This window comes from Convolutriloba macropyga, chromosome 3 (genome assembly GCF_964194025.1).
Source record: "Convolutriloba macropyga chromosome 3, txConMacr16.3, whole genome shotgun sequence".
Classification (NCBI taxonomy): domain Eukaryota; kingdom Metazoa; phylum Xenacoelomorpha; order Acoela; family Convolutidae; genus Convolutriloba; species Convolutriloba macropyga.
In genome coordinates this window covers 13019479-13042244 of record NC_134470.1, presented here as the reverse complement: position 1 = coordinate 13042244, position 22766 = coordinate 13019479, and the positions used below count along the sequence as shown (strand labels likewise).

The following is a 22766-nucleotide window of genomic DNA, read 5'->3' as shown; positions in this document are numbered from 1 at the left end:
GTCGCCAATCAAACGAACCATGAAATCGCATCTAACTTACGACCTATGTACATTCTAAGTTCATAAGAACGTTGATAGTGACAGAAATGTACATTTCAACGTTAATTATAATTCTATTTAATAGAGGAAGCTTGGTCAATTTTCATTTTTTTACTTTGCTAATTATAACTTTTTCGACTAATTTCGACCAGCTATCCACGCTCCAGGTCAATTTTCTTTGACATTTTCGTAAACCGTAAGCGTAATAAAATGAAATCCTGCTTTTAAAATAAATTTATCGAAAGCCTAAGAAAGAAAATTTCCATTTATAAAATCCACGATCCAAAAACGACAAATAACGTATTAGCAATCAATGAAAAAGACATTAGGCATCACTCAAAAATAAAATCCCTCAATATCAGCCGGACCGTTGGCACTGGAACCTTCTCCGAACCCGCGAAAAGTTTGCACTCCTCCTTATGTGACTGCCAATCGTTCTTTTGACACTGTCCAGAGCAGTAGTACAGCTTCTTACATCCTGAGCAGCGTTTTTTCTCTGCAAGGAGAGAAAAACAGGAAGAGCAGAATTGCCCAAGTGAAGAAGAAAGGAGAACTGCAGCAAATGGAGAGCATGTTAAGATTGTGGTTCCTTCTTTGTAGTTTTTACTGGCTATGAAGGAACGCATTGCTATCTTAAAAAGAGTTGGATGAATTGAAGATTCTCTGAAAGTGTTTTTTCTGCTTTAAAAAATCTATGCAAGTTATGCTTTGGCAGGTCATGGAGCTATCAAGACTATTCGAAATTTCAGGCAATTTTGTAAAGCAAGCATTCTTCAACCGGAAACTATAAATTCGACCTTCGAAAGCAAAAACAGGTCTGAGTACATTTCATTATTTAAATTACCAATGAAGCTCGACTTCGACGTTTTTATTGCATATATATGCTTTTCCAATCAAAATAAAAACGAACTAGTAATAAAGTTATAACACTCGACTTTTTTCGGGCACAATTAATCGTCAGTTTTTGTTGAAATCAACTAATAATAAATTGTTTCCAAGTAAATTAGCATTGCTGTACAAACCAGGCCGCACAGAATCACCACTTACTTTATAGATAATCAAAAGATCCGATGGTCCCAGTCAAAGGATGCCAGTAGCAGTACTAAGAAACTCTAAGAGAGACAAGATACTGAAGGTGCAAGGGATAAAAACAATTGTTCGTTATTGCTAATGTAATTGTCTCCAAAACCATACTGATAACGTCTCAACTCGTTTTTACTCAAATATTGTATATCTGAAATGAAATGGCGGTTAAATTTCCAGATGAAAATCAAATTTTCAGGGCTACATCCACGAATCACGTTTGTCATTTTCAACTGCCAGGATTTTTTCCTTTTGAATTAACTCGATTTTTTTTCTTCGAGAAGATATTTTAGACCACTTATTTCGCATTCCGGTATAAGTATATGTGTTTATTTTTTAAACACATCAATAACATGCAAAAGATTTCCTTCCTCGTTTGTGCAAGGTTGGTACAGTTTTTCTCTTATTGAAGATGATTCTAGCATTTTTAAATTTTTCCTTCTACCGGTTGAAGTGTGGTCTTGCTACTAGTTCCATTGACTAAGACTCCAATGCTTAGTACAGGTTGTACATAAATTTTATATGTTATGAGAAGTTGTGCAGTTGTTAAAATTGATCAACTTATAAAAGAAACCAGAACATTTGGACAGTTTCGAACATAACTCAAATATACGCTGATTTGAATTAGGTTTTTACTCAATTTGTACACCTAAGTACTTGAAAGAGACTTATCGCTCCTTTCTTCAATTGTACTATCTCTGGTCGAGAGGGCTTTCCATTTGCTTTCAAATTCATTAGGTGCACTTTCTCTAAATTGAAGCCGCGTTTGTTTCGCAAGATAAACCACTACAGATTTTAGTGACCTCGTAAAAAGTTCGTTACTTGAATACACATTTTGATTGCGAGCAGCGTCATTGGCGAACTATGTTGTATTTGAGTAACAGCAGAAGTCCTGAATTTGGTTTATATAAACTAGTACTCGTATACAAGAGCAAAATTCGTTCAATTCTGCTAAATGCTTTCCTCACGTCTACAAAGACAGCTTCTAACTCTTTACAGCTTTTTCCCATTCTTATTCGCTATCCCAAGAAATTTTACCAACGCATTAGTGATCCCTTTTTGGGCCGAAAACCAGATTGATTTTTATTAAGCAAATCAAATTTCTTGAGGAAAGTGGTCATTCGTTTACAGAGGATTCTCTCTATAATTTTTCCAATCTTTGGAAATAAACACATTTGGCCTGTAGTTCTCTGCTTAGTCAGCATTTCCGTCCCTATGAATTGGAATTACTACTGTTTTTCTTGAATATTTTAGGAATATTCATTTTTCGACACACATTGACTCAGGAAAGGGTCAATGCAGGAACTATAGCATACTCTATTCTTTCAAACGAGGTTATTCAGTCCTTCAATATCCGTGCTAAACTTATTTTCAAATCTTTTAATGACTAATGACATTTCGATTTCAATTATTTGAGCCAAAACTTGCTATTTAGAGTTCTTCTCTTCCATTTTTCAACTGTCAATCAATCATTCAACTGGTTCGAAAAAATTTTCCTGATAGTTGTGAAGAAATTGTTAGAATTCTTTATGTTCTTTTTGTTTTCTTTTTGCCCCGTGAACAAAAAATTTGTTTCACTAGCCTGTGTGCATAGCAAAGATAATGGTCTTTCTTGCCAAATAGATATTGGACTGGCTCGTAATCTTCATTTGCAGATAAGGAACAAAAAATTTTGTTCCAACAAATTATATTAATTAGATCTCGGTGATCTTCAACAAACTGGGAAAATTCACTTTAAATTAAAAACCACTATAAATAGAAAGACGAATGCATCTATTTCCCTTCCATTCTCTTCATTTCTCACAATTGTTAAACAATTATTCAGCAAAGCTTCTTCATCTTGATATTTTCTGAAATGTTTTTGCTCTGCTCATTGAAGAAGAAACTGCTACCTTTTAATGGGCACCAAAAACTAATAAAATAATTTGAGCAAAACTTTGATTTTAAACCTAGCAATATATTTTGGCTAATAGACTTCTTGGATCATGAAACGTAAAATTGCGTCTATCCGGCAATGTTCACTGGTTTTCGTGATTGATGCGGTATTGAAAACAGTTCATTATCCATGCAAAATTTGCGTATTTGCTGCCAGGTTTAAATTTATCAGTAGTTTTCTCAAAATATCTTATTAATTTTTGATGCCAAATAATAGGTATCAATTTCTTAGAAATTTAGTTAATTTCTAAGAGAAAATACCATTGAAATAACACATCAGTGGAATATTCAATAAACTACTAAAATTAATCACTTTAATATTAACTATTTAGAAGTACCGAAAAGATTGCTAAAAATTGCTTTTAAATCCATCAATCAAGATCAATTGCCAGACTCCTCTTCGAGGAGTTGAATTTCTGTTCCGGAAAACTCAAAAGAAGTGGAAACTCAACTGAAAACCATTGGCTTTTCTACGCCACAAAATAGTATAAAAACTTTCAGCTACATCTTAGGTTTAATAGAAATTTGTTGTTTTTGAGAAACCTTTTTTTGGTTTTGAATCTCAGCTGTCTTTATCTTTAGTCTTTATCTCCTTTAGTTCACGAGACTATTTCGTGTCTTGAATTTCGCTATTTTCCAAAACTTTCTGAAGAGATTTATAATGCAAAAAAATTGTCTATCACACTATCCAGCATACGTCATTCAGAAGCGTCTAGGCACTGTACAGTACCAAAACTTAGAGTACTGTAGAGAATAAACTTTTAGTTAGGTTAAAAGTCTTTTGCATAGACCAGAAAATTTTTTGGGGAAAACTGTTTAATATGTTGCTATGCGATTAAAAATCAGTAAGCAGATTTTAGTTACTGGTCAATTGCAACCCTTTTTAGAAATAGAAACAGACAGCGACTTCCATCTTTTGTTGATACTACTTCCGCTGCTGACTTTTCAGTTCACGTTTTACTGTCACACAAAAAATTTTTGGTTGATTCGGAAATTTTCTTCGGCTGCTGAGCAGAATTTGATAAAGGAGTTGTTCAATTTGAGTACTGGAATTTAAAGTGCATTTAACTACGCGAGGCACAAGCACACACACACTCTCTCCCTCTCCAGGAAAAATGTGTTTTTGATATTAATACATTACATACGTTTGATATCGGTGCCAAGCAGAGCTTAGCAAGATCCATTTCGATAGGTCCTTTTGACCTTCGTCGATACCCTTACTGGTTCGAATGCATCTGCATTATATATAAAAGTTGCAAAACCATAGCGCAAAAAAGAGCGCATGCATATTGCGCTGTTCACTCCATTATAATCTTTCCCTAAAAGTTGTTGTTTGCTCTCAGCAAAATGAGGAACCTTCTTAAGCAAATAGGAAGCACTGCTCAACTGTGCATAGCAAGGGAGGATATTCGATGACGTCAATTATAGAAGGTTGAAAGCTTTTGAATCAAAATAGAAAATGCGTCAACAAATGGGCCATAATTGTTTCAGACTCAATACGCATACTTTTTTATTGCTTTTACAACGCAACAATTACGTTCATTTCCCCTTGAAAGTCAGTAGAATAAACATAAAATCAATTTGAGCTTTAGATATTTCGGTACACAAGACAATTGCTTTAAATTCTTAAAAATAAATCTAGCCAAAAAATGGAAAACAGAAAAGACCTCGATAGAAACGAAGACTCTGGTAAATTGATATTTCGGAGACCTCATGAAATGAGGGAAGGAACTAAGAACTTGCCCGCCTTTTTTCCTGAGTCAAATTTGACCAACCTATACCTTAATAGACAGAGACGTGACCGGTATAACTCAAACGCCATATCAATCAAGAATTTAATTGCAAATTTATCGTTTTATCGGGAGGGGGTCAATTTAAAAAGAACAGGTTGTTAATTTGGCCTTCAGTATTAAGAACATATTTGATAAAAATATCAGCAAACATGTTATTCGGCTGCTGATTCATTGTCAGGCCGGCTTACAATGGGTTTGGTGGCAATATGATCGTGGCTTAAAATTTTGGTTAATTGGTCTTAATACCTTCCTACGGAGGCGGTATAAAATACCGCCGGTTTTAGCTTACAAGTGAGTTCTTTTCAAAAACTGAAGGTTCCACCAACAGTTCAGTCACAATGGGAGCAACACAGCGGCCCTTCTAAACTGAGACAACATCACTAAACAACCAATTTGCATTTTGTGCAAATAAATGTTGAGGTAAGTATTTTCAAAAGTACCTGATGTTGGATTTTTTCCAAGTTGTTTTACAAAATTGCGCACACCGATCGAAAACCAACCACTTGTTCAATCGCATTTTCAATTTGATGTTGCTTTTGGCAAATTATAGAACTCCCAATATTCAACAAAAACTAAGGACAGACAGAAAAAAATTACCCAGTGAGTTGTAAAAGATTTAAGCGAAGGCAATATTTTCCAGGTTCTGAAGTTGGAGAGAAAAAATATTCGATATTTCAAAACTTTTTCGAGATAGTCGTTCTACCATTTACGGTATGCCCGCTTCACCCACTATCCGGATTAAATACCACAGCGGATGAGAGGCACGGCCACGCACATAGGTCCACAGGGGCTCGCACTAGATCTCCCGAAAACGACCAATGTTTTGTTTTTGGCGCACTGAATACAAATAGCAAATTTGATGTGATACCTTGATTGTAAGTAACGGTAACAATGTGTTATTTCTAAAATATTACATAACTATTATATTCGGCTTGCTTGCATGTCGGCTTACTTTGCGTTCAACAATTTGAGCCATAGGGCTGAAAACGGATGAGGTTAAGTTTGACAACGCACGGAAAAAGTACTCAAACTAGTGTTGTAGCTGTAGCACTTTAGAAGCTGATTTTTAAGAGAAAACTTTACTACAGAAAACTCTCACTGGAAGCCACCATCTCATTGTGCTAAGAACAACTAGCATAGCTTAGTTACTTTGTAATTCAAAAGCGGCTACATTTTTTGCGCAGTCCGTTACTTGTGTTAACTAAAAAAATGCAGATAAAATTTTAAGATTCTTTAACAGTCTTTGATATTCAAAGGATGTAAAATTGGAGGTTTTATGAGGAACAAGGAATTTAGTCGAATACAATGGAGTCCGACTCCAGTATACTCAACAAATCTCTTATTTGTCAACAGCAAACAGTTGAAAAAATTAACTCAAAGTCCCAATCTTAAAGTTTGAAAGGTAATCTTCAAGAAGCACGCAAGCCCAGAGTTTCGTACATTTGACGGATTAACATATAGACAGGAAACAATGTTAGAGACGCACACAGTCCAAATTGTTTGTTTTTCTTTTAAAAATCAACGAATTAGCAGCTCTTTGCATAAATTTCATCAAATAAATTTTCACTCTTTAAAAAAACTCAGAAACTAAAGCAGCGCTGGTGAACAACTAAAAATCAAATTCTTGTCCTTTTTATAGCATTCTACTGCATGCTTATATCTAGATGCGTATCAGAATCCTGACTTTAAAAACACGGAGCAAGTAAAAAGAAAACCAAGTTTTTGTGTCCATCGGACTCTCGACATATTCAAACTAGCCCAAAAATCTTTCCAATCGAAACATCCTCAAAACTCAAAAGTGTGAGGGCAAACTGTGAAAGCAACCTATAAAGGTATCCTACAGGCCATGATGAAGTAAATCATGAGAAGTATCTTTGAAAGAAGAATTCAAAAGATTTTCATAACTGAAAGAAGCCGAGTCATTGGAACGCAGAACTGAAAAGTATGAGTAACTACCTTACTTTATTATACCAACAGATACAATCCGTAGAACGCAATTGTAGTCATGTAAAAAATAGACTTAGGAAATGAATATTTTTCGAAATTGGAGCAACATAACAAACCTAACACGTCTTAGAGCTGACCCAACACATTTTAGAGCTGATAACATTTAAGGTATGACATTGAATTGTAGAGCTTTATTTGTCAACAGGAACTAACGGTAAACAACGATCATTTGCTGAAATAACCTTAATTTCTGTCATTTTTAAGACTGCGTTTTTATACTAGTCTTCACCAAATGTGTAGATCAGATCATCCAGCTATTATGTCAACATTCTATGAGAAGTAAAAATGCAAATCGCAATGCGCCAAAAAACAGCTCATGTAAATGAAGGGGCACTGATTAACAAAAATTCGCGGTAAATCAGCCCACTAAAATCCCACTTGGGAGCTTTCTTTTCCATTTATTTCTGCATCCTGAGTTATTAAGCAGTCATTGAATTAAATAGAAACGGGCGGTACAGAAAAAGAAAGTTGGAACGGTGAACATTTTACAACCCAACTTTATATTAGTCTTGCGCTTAGAACCGCTGTACCCCCCGATGGATTTTCAAGTGACCTTTTGAATTGATCAAGTTGGGGTTGACCTATTTGACCGATAATTAATTTTAAATTTAAATCTAAGTTTAGTCAACAAACGTTTCTACTGATATGAGCCGAACCTGCATAGTGACATACAAAGGTGAAAATTTACTCAACAACCAAATCTTAAAAGAAAACGTAGAAATAAAAAAGAAAAAAACAAAAAGGAAAAAATACAAAGTGAGCACCGGGGTTGAGTTTATGTAATTACCGGCAGCGAATACTAGCAAAACTATGCGGAAACCAAGCGTAACCGCCAAGTAAATAGCTGGACATTTAGTTGTCAATTTAACCGACCTCTTCAAGCATCGGCCTCGCTTAGCTCGAGATGTCTTCGAAATAGATAATCTTCGATTCTTTTGAATTTCTAAATCGCACTGTGAAACTTACTAATCAAAGTGACAACTTCTGAGCAAAGAATGATAGATAATTCTGCTATAGCTAAAGTTTTTCAGCAACCAGCATAGATAGATTAGTTCTACCATGTGAGCAGAAAGCTTACAAGGTGGTTTTATTTTTCACTTTTCTCGTAATATTTTTAGAGCGCAAGTATAGACAGATCTTTCACGAATGCGTCCTTCTTCTCCGGCAATATTTTTTTACTGCAAAACCTTGCAAGTCAAGTTTTTTATTGCCGAGTTTCGGGGCTTCAGAAAAAAAGGTAACAAGAAAATTTCATCGAAGTATTAGTGTGTTTTAAAATGAGACTACATCTTAGCCATGTATTGAATGATAACCTATAGCAAAGTGAGGCCGCCTTAAAAATTGCACCATTAACTACTGTTCTTCGAAAACGTAATTGATTATTAAATAATAAATTTTAAATTTGAATTTGCTACTCTACGTTCAAGAATTTTCATTGATATACAACCTGTCAATAATTTTGTCTAATATTTGGTAAAACAGATGTTTATTCAGTTTGGAGTACTGGAGAGTTCTGAATAAAATATCTGTAGTCTCTTCATGTCTCGCTTTTCCTACAACTAAGTTAACAAATACAGGGTTCAAAGCCTTTCTGATATGTTTTAACGTTCGATTCTTTCGTCGAAGCTTATCTTGTGAAGATCGCACTATTTTCCTTGTTTGCGTTGAAATTTTCGGCTTGAAGTTTGACGTGAGAAATACCAAGAATTGTTCAACGAACTCTTCGTGTAAGCCAACTTGGATTTTTTCACGCACAAACTTGGAGCACACTCGGTTTATGAAACTTGAAAACAAAGTTTTGACCGGACCTGATAAGAGTTTCAAATAGATCTCTGATAAAGAATAGATATAAATAGAAAAATAAACGAGGTAGTCGAAGTACGTTTTTAAGTCTACCTCTTTCCCAGAATTTTCTTGAATGCCCGAAGTTTTATTAAACTGTTCTTCATTTCCCTCTGAAGATATCACGGGTGGTCGTTTCACCCGGGCGGCATAGATATCAAGTAACGCATTGTTATGCAATGGCGATTTGATCTCGTTCCCAGCAGAATTTGAGAGTTTGCGAACTCCAATTGGTGTTTGTGACTTAGGTCTGGGCTTTCCTTGCATGCTCGTTACATACCTTGGTAGGAAACCTGTTTCCAAAGATTTACCCGAATCATTTTTAGCAATGCTCGTTTTCAAATTATCAGTGAAGCCATTTTTCTTCAAAGCAAGCTTCTCTAAAAGCTTCGGTGCTTCAAATTCTTCGCGTGATTCTTTCGTGAGAAAATCATACAAAATGGCCGAGTGTTTCAACTTGGGAACGCATAGTAGAGATCGCAAATACAATTCCAAGTTGGGAACCATTTTTCGCCCTTGTTCTAAAGCGGCTTTCGACGTTATGACCAAAGTAGGCTTAGAAGGTAGCTTAGCTAGTCGCGAATCTTTGTTGAGTTCTTTGGAATAGTGATACTTTAGCTTATCATGAAGCACTACAAAGTGCTCATAGCGCCTGTAGACGGTCCAGTGAAAACCTTCATTATCGAGGTTGAAAGCAACTTTTCTCACATGTATGCAATAATGCATATCGGAATCAATTTCAGTCAAATCATTTTCCAGTTCTACTCGTAACGAATTGAGATCGATGTCAATTTTGGTAGAGCTGGTGGTGTAACTCTCTTCTATTGATTTCTCCTCTTCGGGAATGCTTGTGATATAATAGTAATCCAATTCCAGGGAGCCTCGGTTCACCTCCGAGCTGCCTTCTCTCTCGTCCGATTCGGAAAACGAGGCCTCTCTCATAGCCCGACTTTGCATATCATCAATGTAATAGCGAATCAGGAAGTCATGCGTTTGCTTAAACCTGTTAATATAGCACTCATTCAAGACGACGAATATCTCACGTTCAATCTGCAAAACGAATTTTTCTTTGCGGTCCCAGCCTACAATTCCGAAAGCTCTTAGCAAAGTCTGCATTTCCGAAACAACTCCAGGAGACAAATTGATGCTTTCAACACTGTTCCGATCGAAATACTTTTCTGATAATTTCATAAATGAAGATCTCGATGCAAAATGTCGGGCCTGTTTAATTTCTCTCAAATCTCCCAGGCATTGAATGTATTGAACAGCGTCCTCTTTGTGAAGAAACTTCATAAAAATAGAACAAAGTAAGCCATCTTTCATAATCTGCTGTGCGTCCACGCCCTTCTGAGGCTCGCTCGTTAACAACACAGTAATGTCTAAACTGGGCAAGGTTTTGGAAGCATTGGGGTTATAATATCTGTATAAAAATGGCACTGATTGAGGCGATTGAGATGACAACACCGTCCTTGTACCGGACAAGATTTTAGCAATGACCAAATTCATCGAGTCTGGATCTGCAATCAGATCAGATAGCTGGATACAGTACAAGACAAAAGCCTCTGTGATCAAGTTTATGGCCAGTTTAGAGCACTTCAGGTCTTCTGGAAAGTCAAATTGGCAGATTTTCGAGAAGGCTTTCTTTAAGTAGGCAATTTCGGAAGATCGGCTGCACATTGCAGGATGAAGTTTGTCAGATTCGTACAAGTTACACAAAATAGTTGACTGATTTGTGACTGTGTCAAAAACTCCGCTATCACCAGAATTAAACCTGAGTTTCGAAGTTGTTCCAAGATTATTGCTGCTATTAGTCCAGGGATACGTGTTGTGAAAGTGCATGAGTGTGCATGAAAATATATCTCTGGCAAAACTCTCCAACATCGAATCATCCTCTTTTATCCGGTTCACAATACGCATCAAAAGTTCTCGCAGCAAATGCTTCAGTTCCAGCTCAAATTCAATATTTTCTCCATTGATTGGACCGACATTTTGGAGCACTAGGTTGCAAATTGCATCCAACAGAGTTGTAAGGGCATTATCTACTTTGACAGGAATGTAAAGTTGACTATCAACGTTTGCAAATTTGGTTTCATCACTGCGCGAATATTCAATCGCCTTTTCACGATTTCTATCAACCCCTTCAAGGCATCCGCTCCTGCCTAAAAAAGACACTTAATTTGCCTCAATTCCGAGTACTCGGCGTTAAAACCAACGATCACCCACACACCAGTACAGTGCGAATACTTATAATCAAATAGCATTGCGCTTAATAACCTTTTTGTCTAGATAGCAGCTTTGTAGACCCCCTACCAGTCAGAGTTCAATTTTCTTGTTATGTTCTCTTGTACAAGAGCCATCAGTGAACAATAAACAAACAGAGAAACGAGATCATAAAAAAATTCAAACTTTTGAGCTTTCATCAACTTTACATCTAGCTCAAAATAATCAACATAACCGACAAAGTTCGCTCAAATGATCGGCGGGGGCGGGTTTTAAAAACTGGGGTTTCAACTGCTTTTATATGAGCTAATTTCACAACTTATGTTTTCAGCGAACAATTCGACTTCTTTTTGAAAATACAACATAGTTGTTTAAGTGTAATTCTTGAAAAGAGCATTCATGATAGAGTTCGTTTAAAGAAAATGACTATCCGTGTCAGAACTTGAACAACAAATATGGCTCGCAAGGTGCCTGAATATTAGCCGAATGGAATATTAAACGGAAAGGAGACGAAAACCAATAAAATCTGATAACACAGAAAAGTTATTGCGCGTATAACAGTTTCGTTGGTAATAATTTGTTCGGTTGAAATAATCAAACTTCATTGGCCGCTGAGGCATGGCATTCGAGGCTTGGCCAACTGCATTAATTTCACGCTTAGGAGAGTTAGATGATTGCGCGTCACTCAAGTTTGCTTACAGCAGTTATCTCAGCAATTAATTCTACTTTTCGCATTTTTGACGTTTTCGGATAAAATTTACGTCAGCTAACATTCCGGACACCGGTTCGCAAGTACTAGCTTCCTTCGACCCCATTTTTACAGCCAAAGTCTCAAGAACCTCCGTTCACACCATAAAGTTAGGTCTCCAAATTAGTTTCGGTGTGTGGATTAAGAGAACTTAATGCACTCCGGGCTTGGCTTTCTTATACTGTTTTCGAGGACGAGAACACAAATGGTCAGACGAAAAATTTTTCAAGCGAAAAATTGAACATTTGTAAAAAATCTGAACATTTAAAGACAAAACACGGTGGCGCATTAGTTGCTATTAACGATCATATTAAGCACGAAGAAATAATCTTACCCAATGCAAAAATGAAATTGTTATCGTCAAAATTAACACAAAACCAAAACACACACTTTTATGTAATATCTATAATCCACCTGACAACAGTCCATATAAATGGGATATTGAAAATTTCAAACGGCTCATTAATGATTTATGCAAAATCCCCAGAAACGAAAACCAAAATTGTCAAATCACAATTGCAGGCAATATCAATTTTTCAAAAGCCAACTGGAGTCAAATGAGTTCCTACTGACGAGTGCGAAAATAGAGTACCTGAAAATTTTGTTACAAACGTCTCAAACGTCGCCAACTCACAACTGGATGTTGCCTTACAAATGGTTGTCCACCTTGGGTATCTAAATCAACCTCTTTTCTCATGAAGAAATTAGCTTCCAAAAAAAGCAAATGGAAGATTCTAAAACTCGATCGAACACTAAAAATCAAGCGTTTAGAAAAATAGCTGAATAAACAACAGGATGCAGATCTAGGAGGGATCGAAGCCGATGTTTTTAAAAGCCGAAAATTCAGAAGCATCCAAAAGTATTCTAAATCAATTGGCCAAAAAGACAGCAATTCCGCAAACAGTTAAATATCAAGACCAGTCCACATCCACGGAGTTAGACAGAGAAGGTCAAATATTTTTCAAAAACTAAACAAAATTACCATCACGGAGACGAAATCATAACCATTCTTGAAAATTTTGGAATTCAAGAAATCTAATGGACCTGATAACATTGGAAACATATATGTGAAAAAATGAAGTAAAACACTGTCAAAAACAATAAGGCTTCTTTTTTCAAACAATGGTTAACAAATGTATTTATCCTGAAATATGGAAAATTAATCATCTTTCACCAATTTTCACAGAAGGAAACAAAGCCGACGATGAATGCTATCGGTCAATTAGTTTACTATGCTGCATCTCCAAGTGCTAGAGGAATAAATTTTTGACGAACTTTACGAAGTCTGCGAAACAAAATTACACGAAAATCAATTCAGTTTCCGGAAAAATAGATCAGCTGTTATTCAACTTTTGCTTTTCCTTGATTCAGTCTTTCTAAACACGTTGATAAACAAGTTCTTGAATTAACCGTACTTTATCTAGATTTCGCGAAAGCGTTCGATAAATTTTATCATGATTTGCTACTACACAAGCTGATGAAAATGGAAGTTGTTAAAAAAATTTTAGGCCTCCTGAAATTGTACCTGGAAACCAGAAAACAGTTTGTCAAAAATAAACCACGAAATTTCAGATCAAGTAGAAGTTACCAGTGGAGTACCACAAGGACCACAATTTTCTGATTTTTAAAAATGACCTACAAGACGCAAATCCCAAACTTGAGAGCTATGGTTTTGCCGAATTTAATTTAACAGCCATGACAAATCAATATCTAAACGGATGCACAGAGCAACTCAATATTCAGTATTAAAAAATCTGTCTGGAAACAAACAAGAAGATTCGCTGATTTCTGAAATTCAATCATTGAAGCTGGAGATAAATTCTCTGAAGAAACCGCATTACACGTATCTTAGAGTTTCTGCTAGACATCGGACTGACAGCAATGCTAGCGATCGTAATTTTGCAAACTGCATCCAACAGAGTTGTAAGGGCATTATCTACTTTGACAGGAATGTAAAGTTGACTATCAACGTTTGCAAATTTGGTTTCACCACTGCGCGAATATTCAATCGCCTTTTCACGATTTCTATCATCCCCTTCAAGGCATCCGCTCCTGCCTAAAAAAGACACTTCATTTGCCTCAATTCCGAGTACTCGGCGTTAAAACCAATGATCACCCACACACCAGTACAGTGCGAATACTTATTATCAAATAGCATTGCGCTTAATAACCTTTTTGTCTAGATAGCAGCTTTGTAGACCCCCTACAAGTCAGAGTTCAATTTTCTTGTTATGTTCTCTTGTACAAGAGCCATCAGTGAACAATAAACAAACAGAAAAACGAGATCATAAAAAATTTCAAACTTTTGAGCTTTCATCAACTTTACATCTAGCTCAAAATAATCAACATAACCGACAAAGTTCGCTCAAATGATCGGCGGGGGCGCGTTTTAAAAACTGGGGTTTCCACTGCTTTCATAAGAGCTAATTTCACAACTTATGTTTTCAGCGAACAATTCGACTTCTTTTTGAAAATACAACATAGTTGTTTAGGTGTAATTCTTGAAAAGAGCATTCATGATAGAGTTCGTTTAAAGAAAATGACTATCCGTGTCAGAACTTGAACAACAAATATGGCTCGCAAGGTGCCTGAATATTAGCCGAATGGAATATTAAACGAAAAGGAGACGAAAACCAATAAAATTTGATAACACAGAAAAGTTATTGCGCGTATAACAGTTTCGTTGGTAATAATTTGTTTGGTTGAAATAGATCAAACTTCATTGGCCGCTGAGGCATGGCATTCGAGGCTTGGCCAACTGCATTAATTTCACGCTTAGGAGAGTTAGATGATTGCGCGTCACTCAAGTTTGCTTACAGCAGTTATCTCAGCAATTAATTCTACTTTTCAAATTTTTGACGTTTTCGGATAAAATTTACGTCAGCTAACATTCCGGACACCGGTTCGCAAGTACTAGCTTCCTTCGACCCCATTTTTACAGCCAATATCTCAAGAACCTCCGTTCACACCATACAGTTAGGTCTCCAAATTAGTTTCGGTGTGTGGATTAAGAGAACTTAATGCACTCCGGGCTTGGCTTTCTTATACTGTTTTCGAGGACGAGAACACAAATGGTCAGACGAAAAATTTTTCAAGCGAAAAATTGAAGATTTGTAAAAAATCTGAACATTTAAAGACAAAACACGGTGGCGCATTAGTTGCTATTAACGATCATATTAAGCACGAAGAAATAATCTTACCCAATGCAAAAATGAAATTGTTATCGTCAAAATTAACACAAAACCAAAACACACACTTTTATGTAATATCTATAATCCACCTGACAACAGTCCATATAAATGGGATATTGAAAATTTCAAACGGCTCATTAATGATTTATGCAAAATCCCCAGAAACGAAAACCAAAATTGTCAAATCACAATTGCAGGCAATATCAATTTTTCAAAAGCCAACTGGAGTCAAATGAGTTCCTACTGACGAGTGCGAAAATAGAGTACCTGAAAATTTTGTTACAAACGTCTCAAACGTCGCCAACTCACAACTGGATGTTGCCTTACAAATGGTTGTCCACCTTGGGTATCTAAATCAACCTCTTTTCTCATGAAGAAATTAGCTTCCAAAAAACGCAAATGGAAGATTCTAAAACTCGATCGAACACTAAAAATCAAGCGTTTAGAAAAATAGCTGAATAAACAACAGGATGCAGATCTAGGAGGGATCGAAGCCGATGTTTTTAAAAGCCGAAAATTCAGAAGCATCCAAAAGTATTCTAAATCAATTGGCCAAAAAGACAGCAATTCCGCAAACAGTTAAATATCAAGACCAGTCCACATCCACGGAGTTAGACAGAGAAGGTCAAATATTTTTCAAAAACTAAACAAAATTACCATCACGGAGACGAAATCATAACCATTCTTGAAAATTTTGGAATTCAAGAAATCTACTGGACCTGATAACATTGGAAACATATATGTGAAAAAATGAAGTAAAACACTGTCAAAAACAATAAGGCTTCTTTTTTCAAACAATGGTTAACAAATGTATTTATCCTGAAATATGGAAAATTAATCATCTTTCACCAATTTTCACAGAAGGAAACAAAGCCGACGATGAATGCTATCGGTCAATTAGTTTACTATGCTGCATCTCCAAGTGCTAGAGGAATAAATTTTTGACGAACTTTACGAAGTCTGCGAAACAAAATTACACGAAAATCAATTCAGTTTCCGGAAAAATAGATCAGCTGTTATTCAACTTTTGCTTTTCCTTGATTCAGTCTTTCTAAACACGTTGATAAACAAGTTCTTGAATTAACCGTACTTTATCTAGATTTCGCGAAAGCGTTCGATAAATTTTATCATGATTTGCTACTACACAAGCTGATGAAAATGGAAGTTGTTAAAAAAATTTTAGGCCTCCTGAAATTGTACCTGGAAACCAGAAAACAGTTTGTCAAAAATAAACCACGAAATTTCAGATCAAGTAGAAGTTACCAGTGGAGTACCACAAGGACCACAATTTTCTGATTTTTAAAAATGACCTACAAGACGCAAATCCCAAACTTGAGAGCTATGGTTTTGCCGAATTTAATTTAACAGCCATGACAAATCAATATCTAAACGGATGCACAGAGCAACTCAATATTCAGTATTAAAAAATCTGTCTGGAAACAAACAAGAAGATTCGCTGATTTCTGAAATTCAATCATTGAAGCTGGAGATAAATTCTCTGAAGAAACCGCATTACACGTATCTTAGAGTTTCTGCTAGACATCGGACTGACAGCAATGCTAGCGATCGTAATTCAAAGAAACGGAAAGCTGAAGGCAATGAAAACTTGTTTGCTGACAGAGAGTCCCAAGACAGAAAACCAAAAGTTTTTAAAACGGGCACAAATATTAATCATCAGACGACAGCCAGCGTAATTAAAAGGCCAACGAAAAGATGGCAACTGTACATTGGTCGTTTAAGTAGCTCTGTCTCTACGGATGATATCAGAGAATATTGCAAGAAGAAGGGAGTTGATCTACTGTGTATTCGTGAAATATGCAACGAATCTCGTTTGAAATCTTTTCACTGTGTTTTCAAATTCGATAATGATCAAGTTGATTCTCCCGATCTCTGGCCCGAAAATGTTTCATTTTTACGATTTTATTTGAATCAGAAAGCGAGGAAGTGGCTGGCCTCCTTTGATACCTGACAATCTAATTTTAAATCTGTCAGTGACCGTGTAAAAGTTTGGTTACATAATGCAAGATCGGTTCGCAACAAGACCTCGCACATAAAAAATCTTATTGAAGCTAATGACTTTAACCTTATAGTTTTAACAGAAACTTGGATCAAAGATAACTCAAATGATGGGTTTTCTCCAGCAGTGTTGCCCAAATGGTTATTATTACTTGAGTGCAAAGAGAAAAGAAAGAATTGGCGGAGCATTAGCGGTGTTCTATGATAGAAAGAGCTGTTGTGGAAAAAATTACATATTGTAGGTGATAACAATATTTCTATGCTGCTATCAAATGATGCGTCAAGAAATTAGTTTTCTTTTTTGGACGAATTTGGTTTCCAACAGCAAGTTACTGTGCCTACTCACAAAAGTGGTGGAATTTTAGACCAAGTTATAACATCCGAGGAGGTTGAAGTATCAGAACCACTTGTAAATTTCATTACAAGCTGTGATCATGGAGTTGTGCACTTTGACCTTCTGCAAAAGCACGAGAATTTAGCTATAAAGAAGGCCTCGTGCAGAAAATGGCGAAAATTTGACGTGGAAGCGTTTGCAGAAAATATCGTTGCTCTGATCGACAGAGATAATCCTGAAAATGTTTGGAACACTTTTAATGAACGAAGTTAGTTATGTCGATAAGAACCATCCTCTGAAAACTAAACTTGTTCGAAATCATACGTGCCCTTTCTTTGATGGTGAGCTGAGAACCATGAAAAGATCGAGAAGATGTTTGAGAAAGCTTATCGAAAGAATGGAAATTCCCAAGACAAAAGCCGGTTTTTTAATTCAGTTTTGGAGTAATTTGAGTTGTTTACGAATAAAGAAAAGTGAATACCTCGACAAATGTGTCGCTCGTAAAAAATAAGAGTGTTAGGTATTCTATGCTGCATCAACTCTTAGGAAAAAATAATGTCCTGCCGCAGTCACTAGGGGAGCCTGAATGCTTAGCAAAGTCGTTTAATGTTTTTTGTTAAAAAGATAGAAACCGTATTAGTTTCAATACATCTAACGAATGGTTTAAAATTGAATGATTCACATACAACTACCCTGGACAATTAAGGTTTTTACACTAAGCTATTTGAAATTACTTTTACCAAAAATTTTGAACAGTACGGCACCGAGTGGCGAAATACCAACCAGGTTATGCAAAATTCTTTTGACGAATTCTCCGGACTACTTCATTGCATTAATTAATTTTAATCTCCAGACAGGATACTTTCCAAATCAATTCAAACAAGGCGTCGTGAGGCCGCTCATAAAGAAGTCTAACCTTCATCCTGAATTGTTGTCGAGTTATCGCCCTGTGACAAATCTACAATTCCTGTCAAAAGTTGTTGAAAGAGTAGTTTTAGAGCAAATTAATTTGTATCTGAAATCTAATAATCTCAGGAACAAGTATAGAGACTGCTTTCCGTTGCTCGCATTCAACGGAAGCGGCTTTACTGAAAGTCTTTTATGATCTTTTTTGTTATCTGGACGAGTCGCGTTCCGTGATGTATATTGGTTTAGACTTGTCCGCAGCGTTTGATATAATTAATCATCAGTTTTCAATTGCGATTTTAGCGAAAACGATTGGTTTGCATTGTGTGTTGTTTCTGTTTATTGAAAATTATCTTTCGAATCGTTCGCAACAAGTTATCATAAATGGATGTCTTTCTGGTGATGTTAAAGTTAAGACGGGTGTGCCACAAGGGTTGGTTCTTGGTCCTTACTTTTTTCCTGTTACATGCTGAATTTAGAAGATCAGCTGAAAGATTTGGAAATAAACTATCATTTCTACGCAGATGATACCATTCTTTGTTTTTTGTAATTGTTTCGACCCTCAGTCAATGCATGTTTGATAATATTCTGACCTCGATTCAACGTTGGTTCAGCAATGCAAAATTGAAACTGAATATGGATAAGAGTGATTATATGATTATTCGGAAATGTAAAATTGTTAAACATGGTCTTTTACGTCTGCCAGAAGATGGTGACTACAATGAAGAGGTAAAAGCTCTAGGTTGCTATATTGATTTTCAACTTACTCTGCGACAACACAAACTTTGTTTTCACAAACTTTGAATTCATTTCATTATCTGTTTTAGTGTTATCAAGTGTTGACTACTGTAATTCGCTTTATTATGGTCTGCCAAATTTTTTAGAAAACTTCAGCGAATAATGAACACTTCATACCTGAAGCAGCTACACTGATTGCCAATTAGGCAACGCATTGATCACACGTTCGTTCTCGCATGCCGTCGCTGTTGAGTGGAATAAACTCTTTTTAGCTGAAACTTATACCATCCGAAATTTTATTCAGGCGAAAACTCAAAACTTATCTGCTTCAATTTTCCTGCACTGTTACGATTTTAAATGGCTTTTAAACCAATAATAGAAGTCTCTATGTAGAGATGCACGACCTGCTACTCTTTATCACTAATAAATTCGGTAGACACACAAAACAGTCCCAATTATTCGACATTCCCAAAAGTATGACCTTCCGATTACATTCGAAAAAGCATGCGGCAGCAAAACAAGACAATATAGTCGAGGAGAATACATATTGAAACAAAACCGGCTGTTAAAGTCCGAAAGTCCGACGGAAATTATTTCCATTGAACAAAATTTTTGTATAACATCGCCAACAAAAACTTTTAAGTAATTTTCGAAGTCAAATGAACAAAAGGACCATCAGCGATCTGTACTGGAGTTTCTTCGCCAATAAATACAACTACGATGATAAATGCACCTGGCGGATCATTTGCAAGTGCTCAAACTGTAATAGTTGGAAGAAATTAGAATAAATCTTCAGTCCCATGTCAATCTAAAAACTGTCTAAAAAAACTTGATTAGCTACATTCAGAGCTGTATTCAGAAATTCAGATTGGAACACAACGCCCTTGAGGCGATACCTCAAAAGCCATAACTACTACTACTATTGCATAAAAAGACCACATGAGAAATATAATTGCTACAAGCTTTGTTTGGGAGCAATTAATAGCTCCACTCAGCTATCGCAGCTATTAACCAAAAATGACAGTTGACAATTGGTTTGTACTCCTGTGAAATCCAACGGCAAAACTGGCTTCTAAGTAAAGTATAATATATTTCTATATAATTCTTTTAAGAATCCAGTATAATTCCAGCAATGAGCTCACTTTTGGGCGCAAGCGCTCTCGGCTCCAATTGCCTAACTCTTCCTAACTATATTCTAATTTTTCATTAATCTTGTGAAAACCGAAAAAATTAAAGATTTTATACTTGGAACTCAGGCAAATAGCTTTATTTTATAATTGTGCTCTTCGCAACTTTATTTTTGAGGCGCAAAGCTACAATCATTGGACAAATAGAGTTAACTCACCATGAATTATATCAGCATCTGTAGTCTTGTTATTTGATATGCACAGGTAGAGAATGTTGGCTATGATATTGGCCACCAGAAGTGTGAATGGCAGCAGCGCAACATACCATAGTGGCGAGCATAATACTAAAACTAACAAAGGTGGGAACAACCAAATGCGAGCTTTAAGCCTGTTCAACATAATTTCAAGGGTTCAAACATCTTCATCAACAGCACGACCACATTTCACTACCACTTTTGTTGCAATCCCATCTCAAAACTGAAACAGATATCAGAACTTGGGATTTTGCAAGCTTTTTGATTACCTGACATCCACTTTAAAGCTACTACTAAGCACTTAATTATCAATATTATTTCAAATGATTAGAAACCTGGCTTAGATCAGAGCGACATTTTGCGTAAAGCATTTTAAAGTCTCGCTTATTTTATTAACTTCAAAACACAATCATCATTAAAAATATCAATGAACGAAATGCAATGAACAGAAGCAGAACTCATGGTTCATTCAACACAATTACTTTTATTCGCCACCATATTTGGTCTTCAAATCAGTATAACAAATCCACTTGAGCTTATACGCTTCAAGATCAGCTAATCAAGCAGAAAGTAAGCCGTACATCAAATTCTCTCGAAAAAACCTTTTCACATATACTGAAGTTTCTCGTTGAGACTTGAGAAAATTATTGGCAGTGCTTCCTCTGTTCTTATAGTTCTGCTTCCTTGACCAGGACAGCAATTCAAATAGAAATCGACGCAATCAGATATAGATTTCGTTCTCTCTCCGTCATTGGCTAATGCACGTTCTAATCCTTGCACACCTCCAACAAGTACCAAAACTCTTTCTTTGTTGCAAATATTAACGTCTTGCAATGATTGGCCTTTGTCTGACGTACCGATAACTAAATCATATTTATCTTTAGTCTCAATTTGCAATAAGTCTGTCAGCGATTCCGCAATTGTTACTTCATAACCCCAATAAATACCCTTTTTAAAAGGTTCTTTCCGGCAGACCACTTGACCGCATGAATAATCTTTTCCTGTAAACTTCACAGTAACACATATATCAGGTTTCAACTTGCGATCAAGAATTACTTCGTCTTCAATTCCACAGTTTGCTAATGAGAAACCGTCATCTGTGCGCTTAGGAAGCGTAATGCCATCGCGGTACTCAGAGACGTCACTATATCGCATATGATGCGGCGTACACAACGGGTGCAAAAGGCTTGCAAACATTAAATCTTCATCTTGACCAAACAAAAACTTTCGCATGTACTGAGGTATTATTTGAAACTCTAATAATTTCTTCATCAATTTGCATGATTCTGTAGTTGCTCCAACATTACCACTCCCAGCATCGTAATCATCAAAAATTATAATTTCTGAAACTTTAAAAATCGCACAGAATCGCGCGATTTGTCCTGCCAATAGTGTTTTCAACTTCAGAGTAGAAACGTTGTTTAGAATAGACCCAGGTATAGCCACAGATATCTTTGCTTTCTTCGTGCGTTCTACACTTTTCGTGAGCTTGACACTTTTCTGTGGTGTTAGCTTCTTCTTGTGCATATTGGCCTCTGGCTCTGTCACAAATTCAGCCCGAACCAGATCCTCTTTGCTAAGAGAGACAGGCTCTGCGGCATTTTCTATTGCTTCTGCAATTGCATCATCATCAGAATTTTCGTATATGGCTTTTCTTTTCATCGCTTTCTGAAAGTTTATTTGATATCTGCAAATCTCAGCATAAATCTTTAACGATTAATGAATATCACCACACAGTTGTGACTGCCATCGAGACGTTATCCGAGCTGACGTTGAACAACTTGGGAGCACGCATAAACAACCGTTTGGTAATATTCATTAAAACTTTAGCTACTACGATCATAGAAGACGAAAGAAAATTGAAAAGAAAGCAGAATAGAATAGTATAGATTTGAGGTACTCTGAAACTCGAACGTTTTCGAACTTTACATTCATTATCAGCTTAAAATTTGGGTCTTTCCCATTATAGCCCCCCATGAAAATATAGCCCCCACATTACGGTATATTTACCATGATTGGGGGGGGGGGGGCTATAATGGGAAAGACCCTAAAATTTTACTAAATTTTTATTCTTTTTCCTATTCATCTTTGTTCTTCCCAGTCAGTAATAAAAGTGGTTTGCTCTTCAGTCGCGTAGGACAATCCAATGGATGAGCAGTGATCCCCTACTATGAGACATCACTGTATCAAATATAATTTTGAAGACAAGGCACTATAGCTCTTTTAGAGCTGCGTCATGAGAAATAAATTTATATATAAACTTAGACATCACTGCATTGTATATAATTTTAAAGACAAGGCACTATAACTCTTTTTAGAGCTCTGTCATGAGAATTGAATTTCTATATAAGTTGATTTGTTATGAATCTAGTCTGCCCTCCCGCACTATGGCACTGCGAGAACTATCAATGTCGGTCGGCCGACTGAATCAATGGCACCCTCTGAGGCATATGATAGCGCTGCGCGGAAGAGCAAATCTCGTGCGTATGTACGTCATTGAGTCCGAGTATGATTCGTTTGTCTTTTCGGCAAT

The 22766-nt window shown here is 36.3% G+C and overlaps 2 protein-coding genes across 3 annotated transcripts; both read right to left on the bottom strand.

The window, feature by feature from the left end:
* Nucleotides 1–8232: 8232 nt before the first annotated feature.
* On the bottom strand, nt 8233–20489 carry LOC142335954 (sorting nexin-14-like). 2 transcript variants are annotated; one of them, XM_075384371.1, is made up of 2 exons: nt 20198–20489; nt 8233–10858 (listed from the first exon to the last, which is right to left on the bottom strand). In XM_075384371.1, exons 1-2 carry the CDS (start codon nt 20376–20378, stop codon nt 8280–8282), a joined length of 2760 nt encoding a protein of 919 aa, XP_075240486.1. In that variant the 5' UTR covers nt 20379–20489; the 3' UTR covers nt 8233–8279. The 2 variants fall into 2 exon arrangements, 1 of the variants encoding a protein (XP_075240486.1); XR_012758882.1 differs by lacking the exon at nt 8233–10858 and adding an exon at nt 13573–13723 and having other exon boundaries at nt 20198–20334.
* A 153-nt stretch (nt 20490–20642) lies between these two features.
* Nucleotides 20643–21927, bottom strand: LOC142335956 (28S rRNA (uridine-N(3))-methyltransferase-like). Its single transcript, XM_075384372.1, has one exon. It carries the CDS (start codon nt 21893–21895, stop codon nt 20840–20842), a length of 1056 nt encoding a protein of 351 aa, XP_075240487.1. The 5' UTR covers nt 21896–21927; the 3' UTR covers nt 20643–20839.
* Nucleotides 21928–22766: the final 839 nt, after the last annotated feature.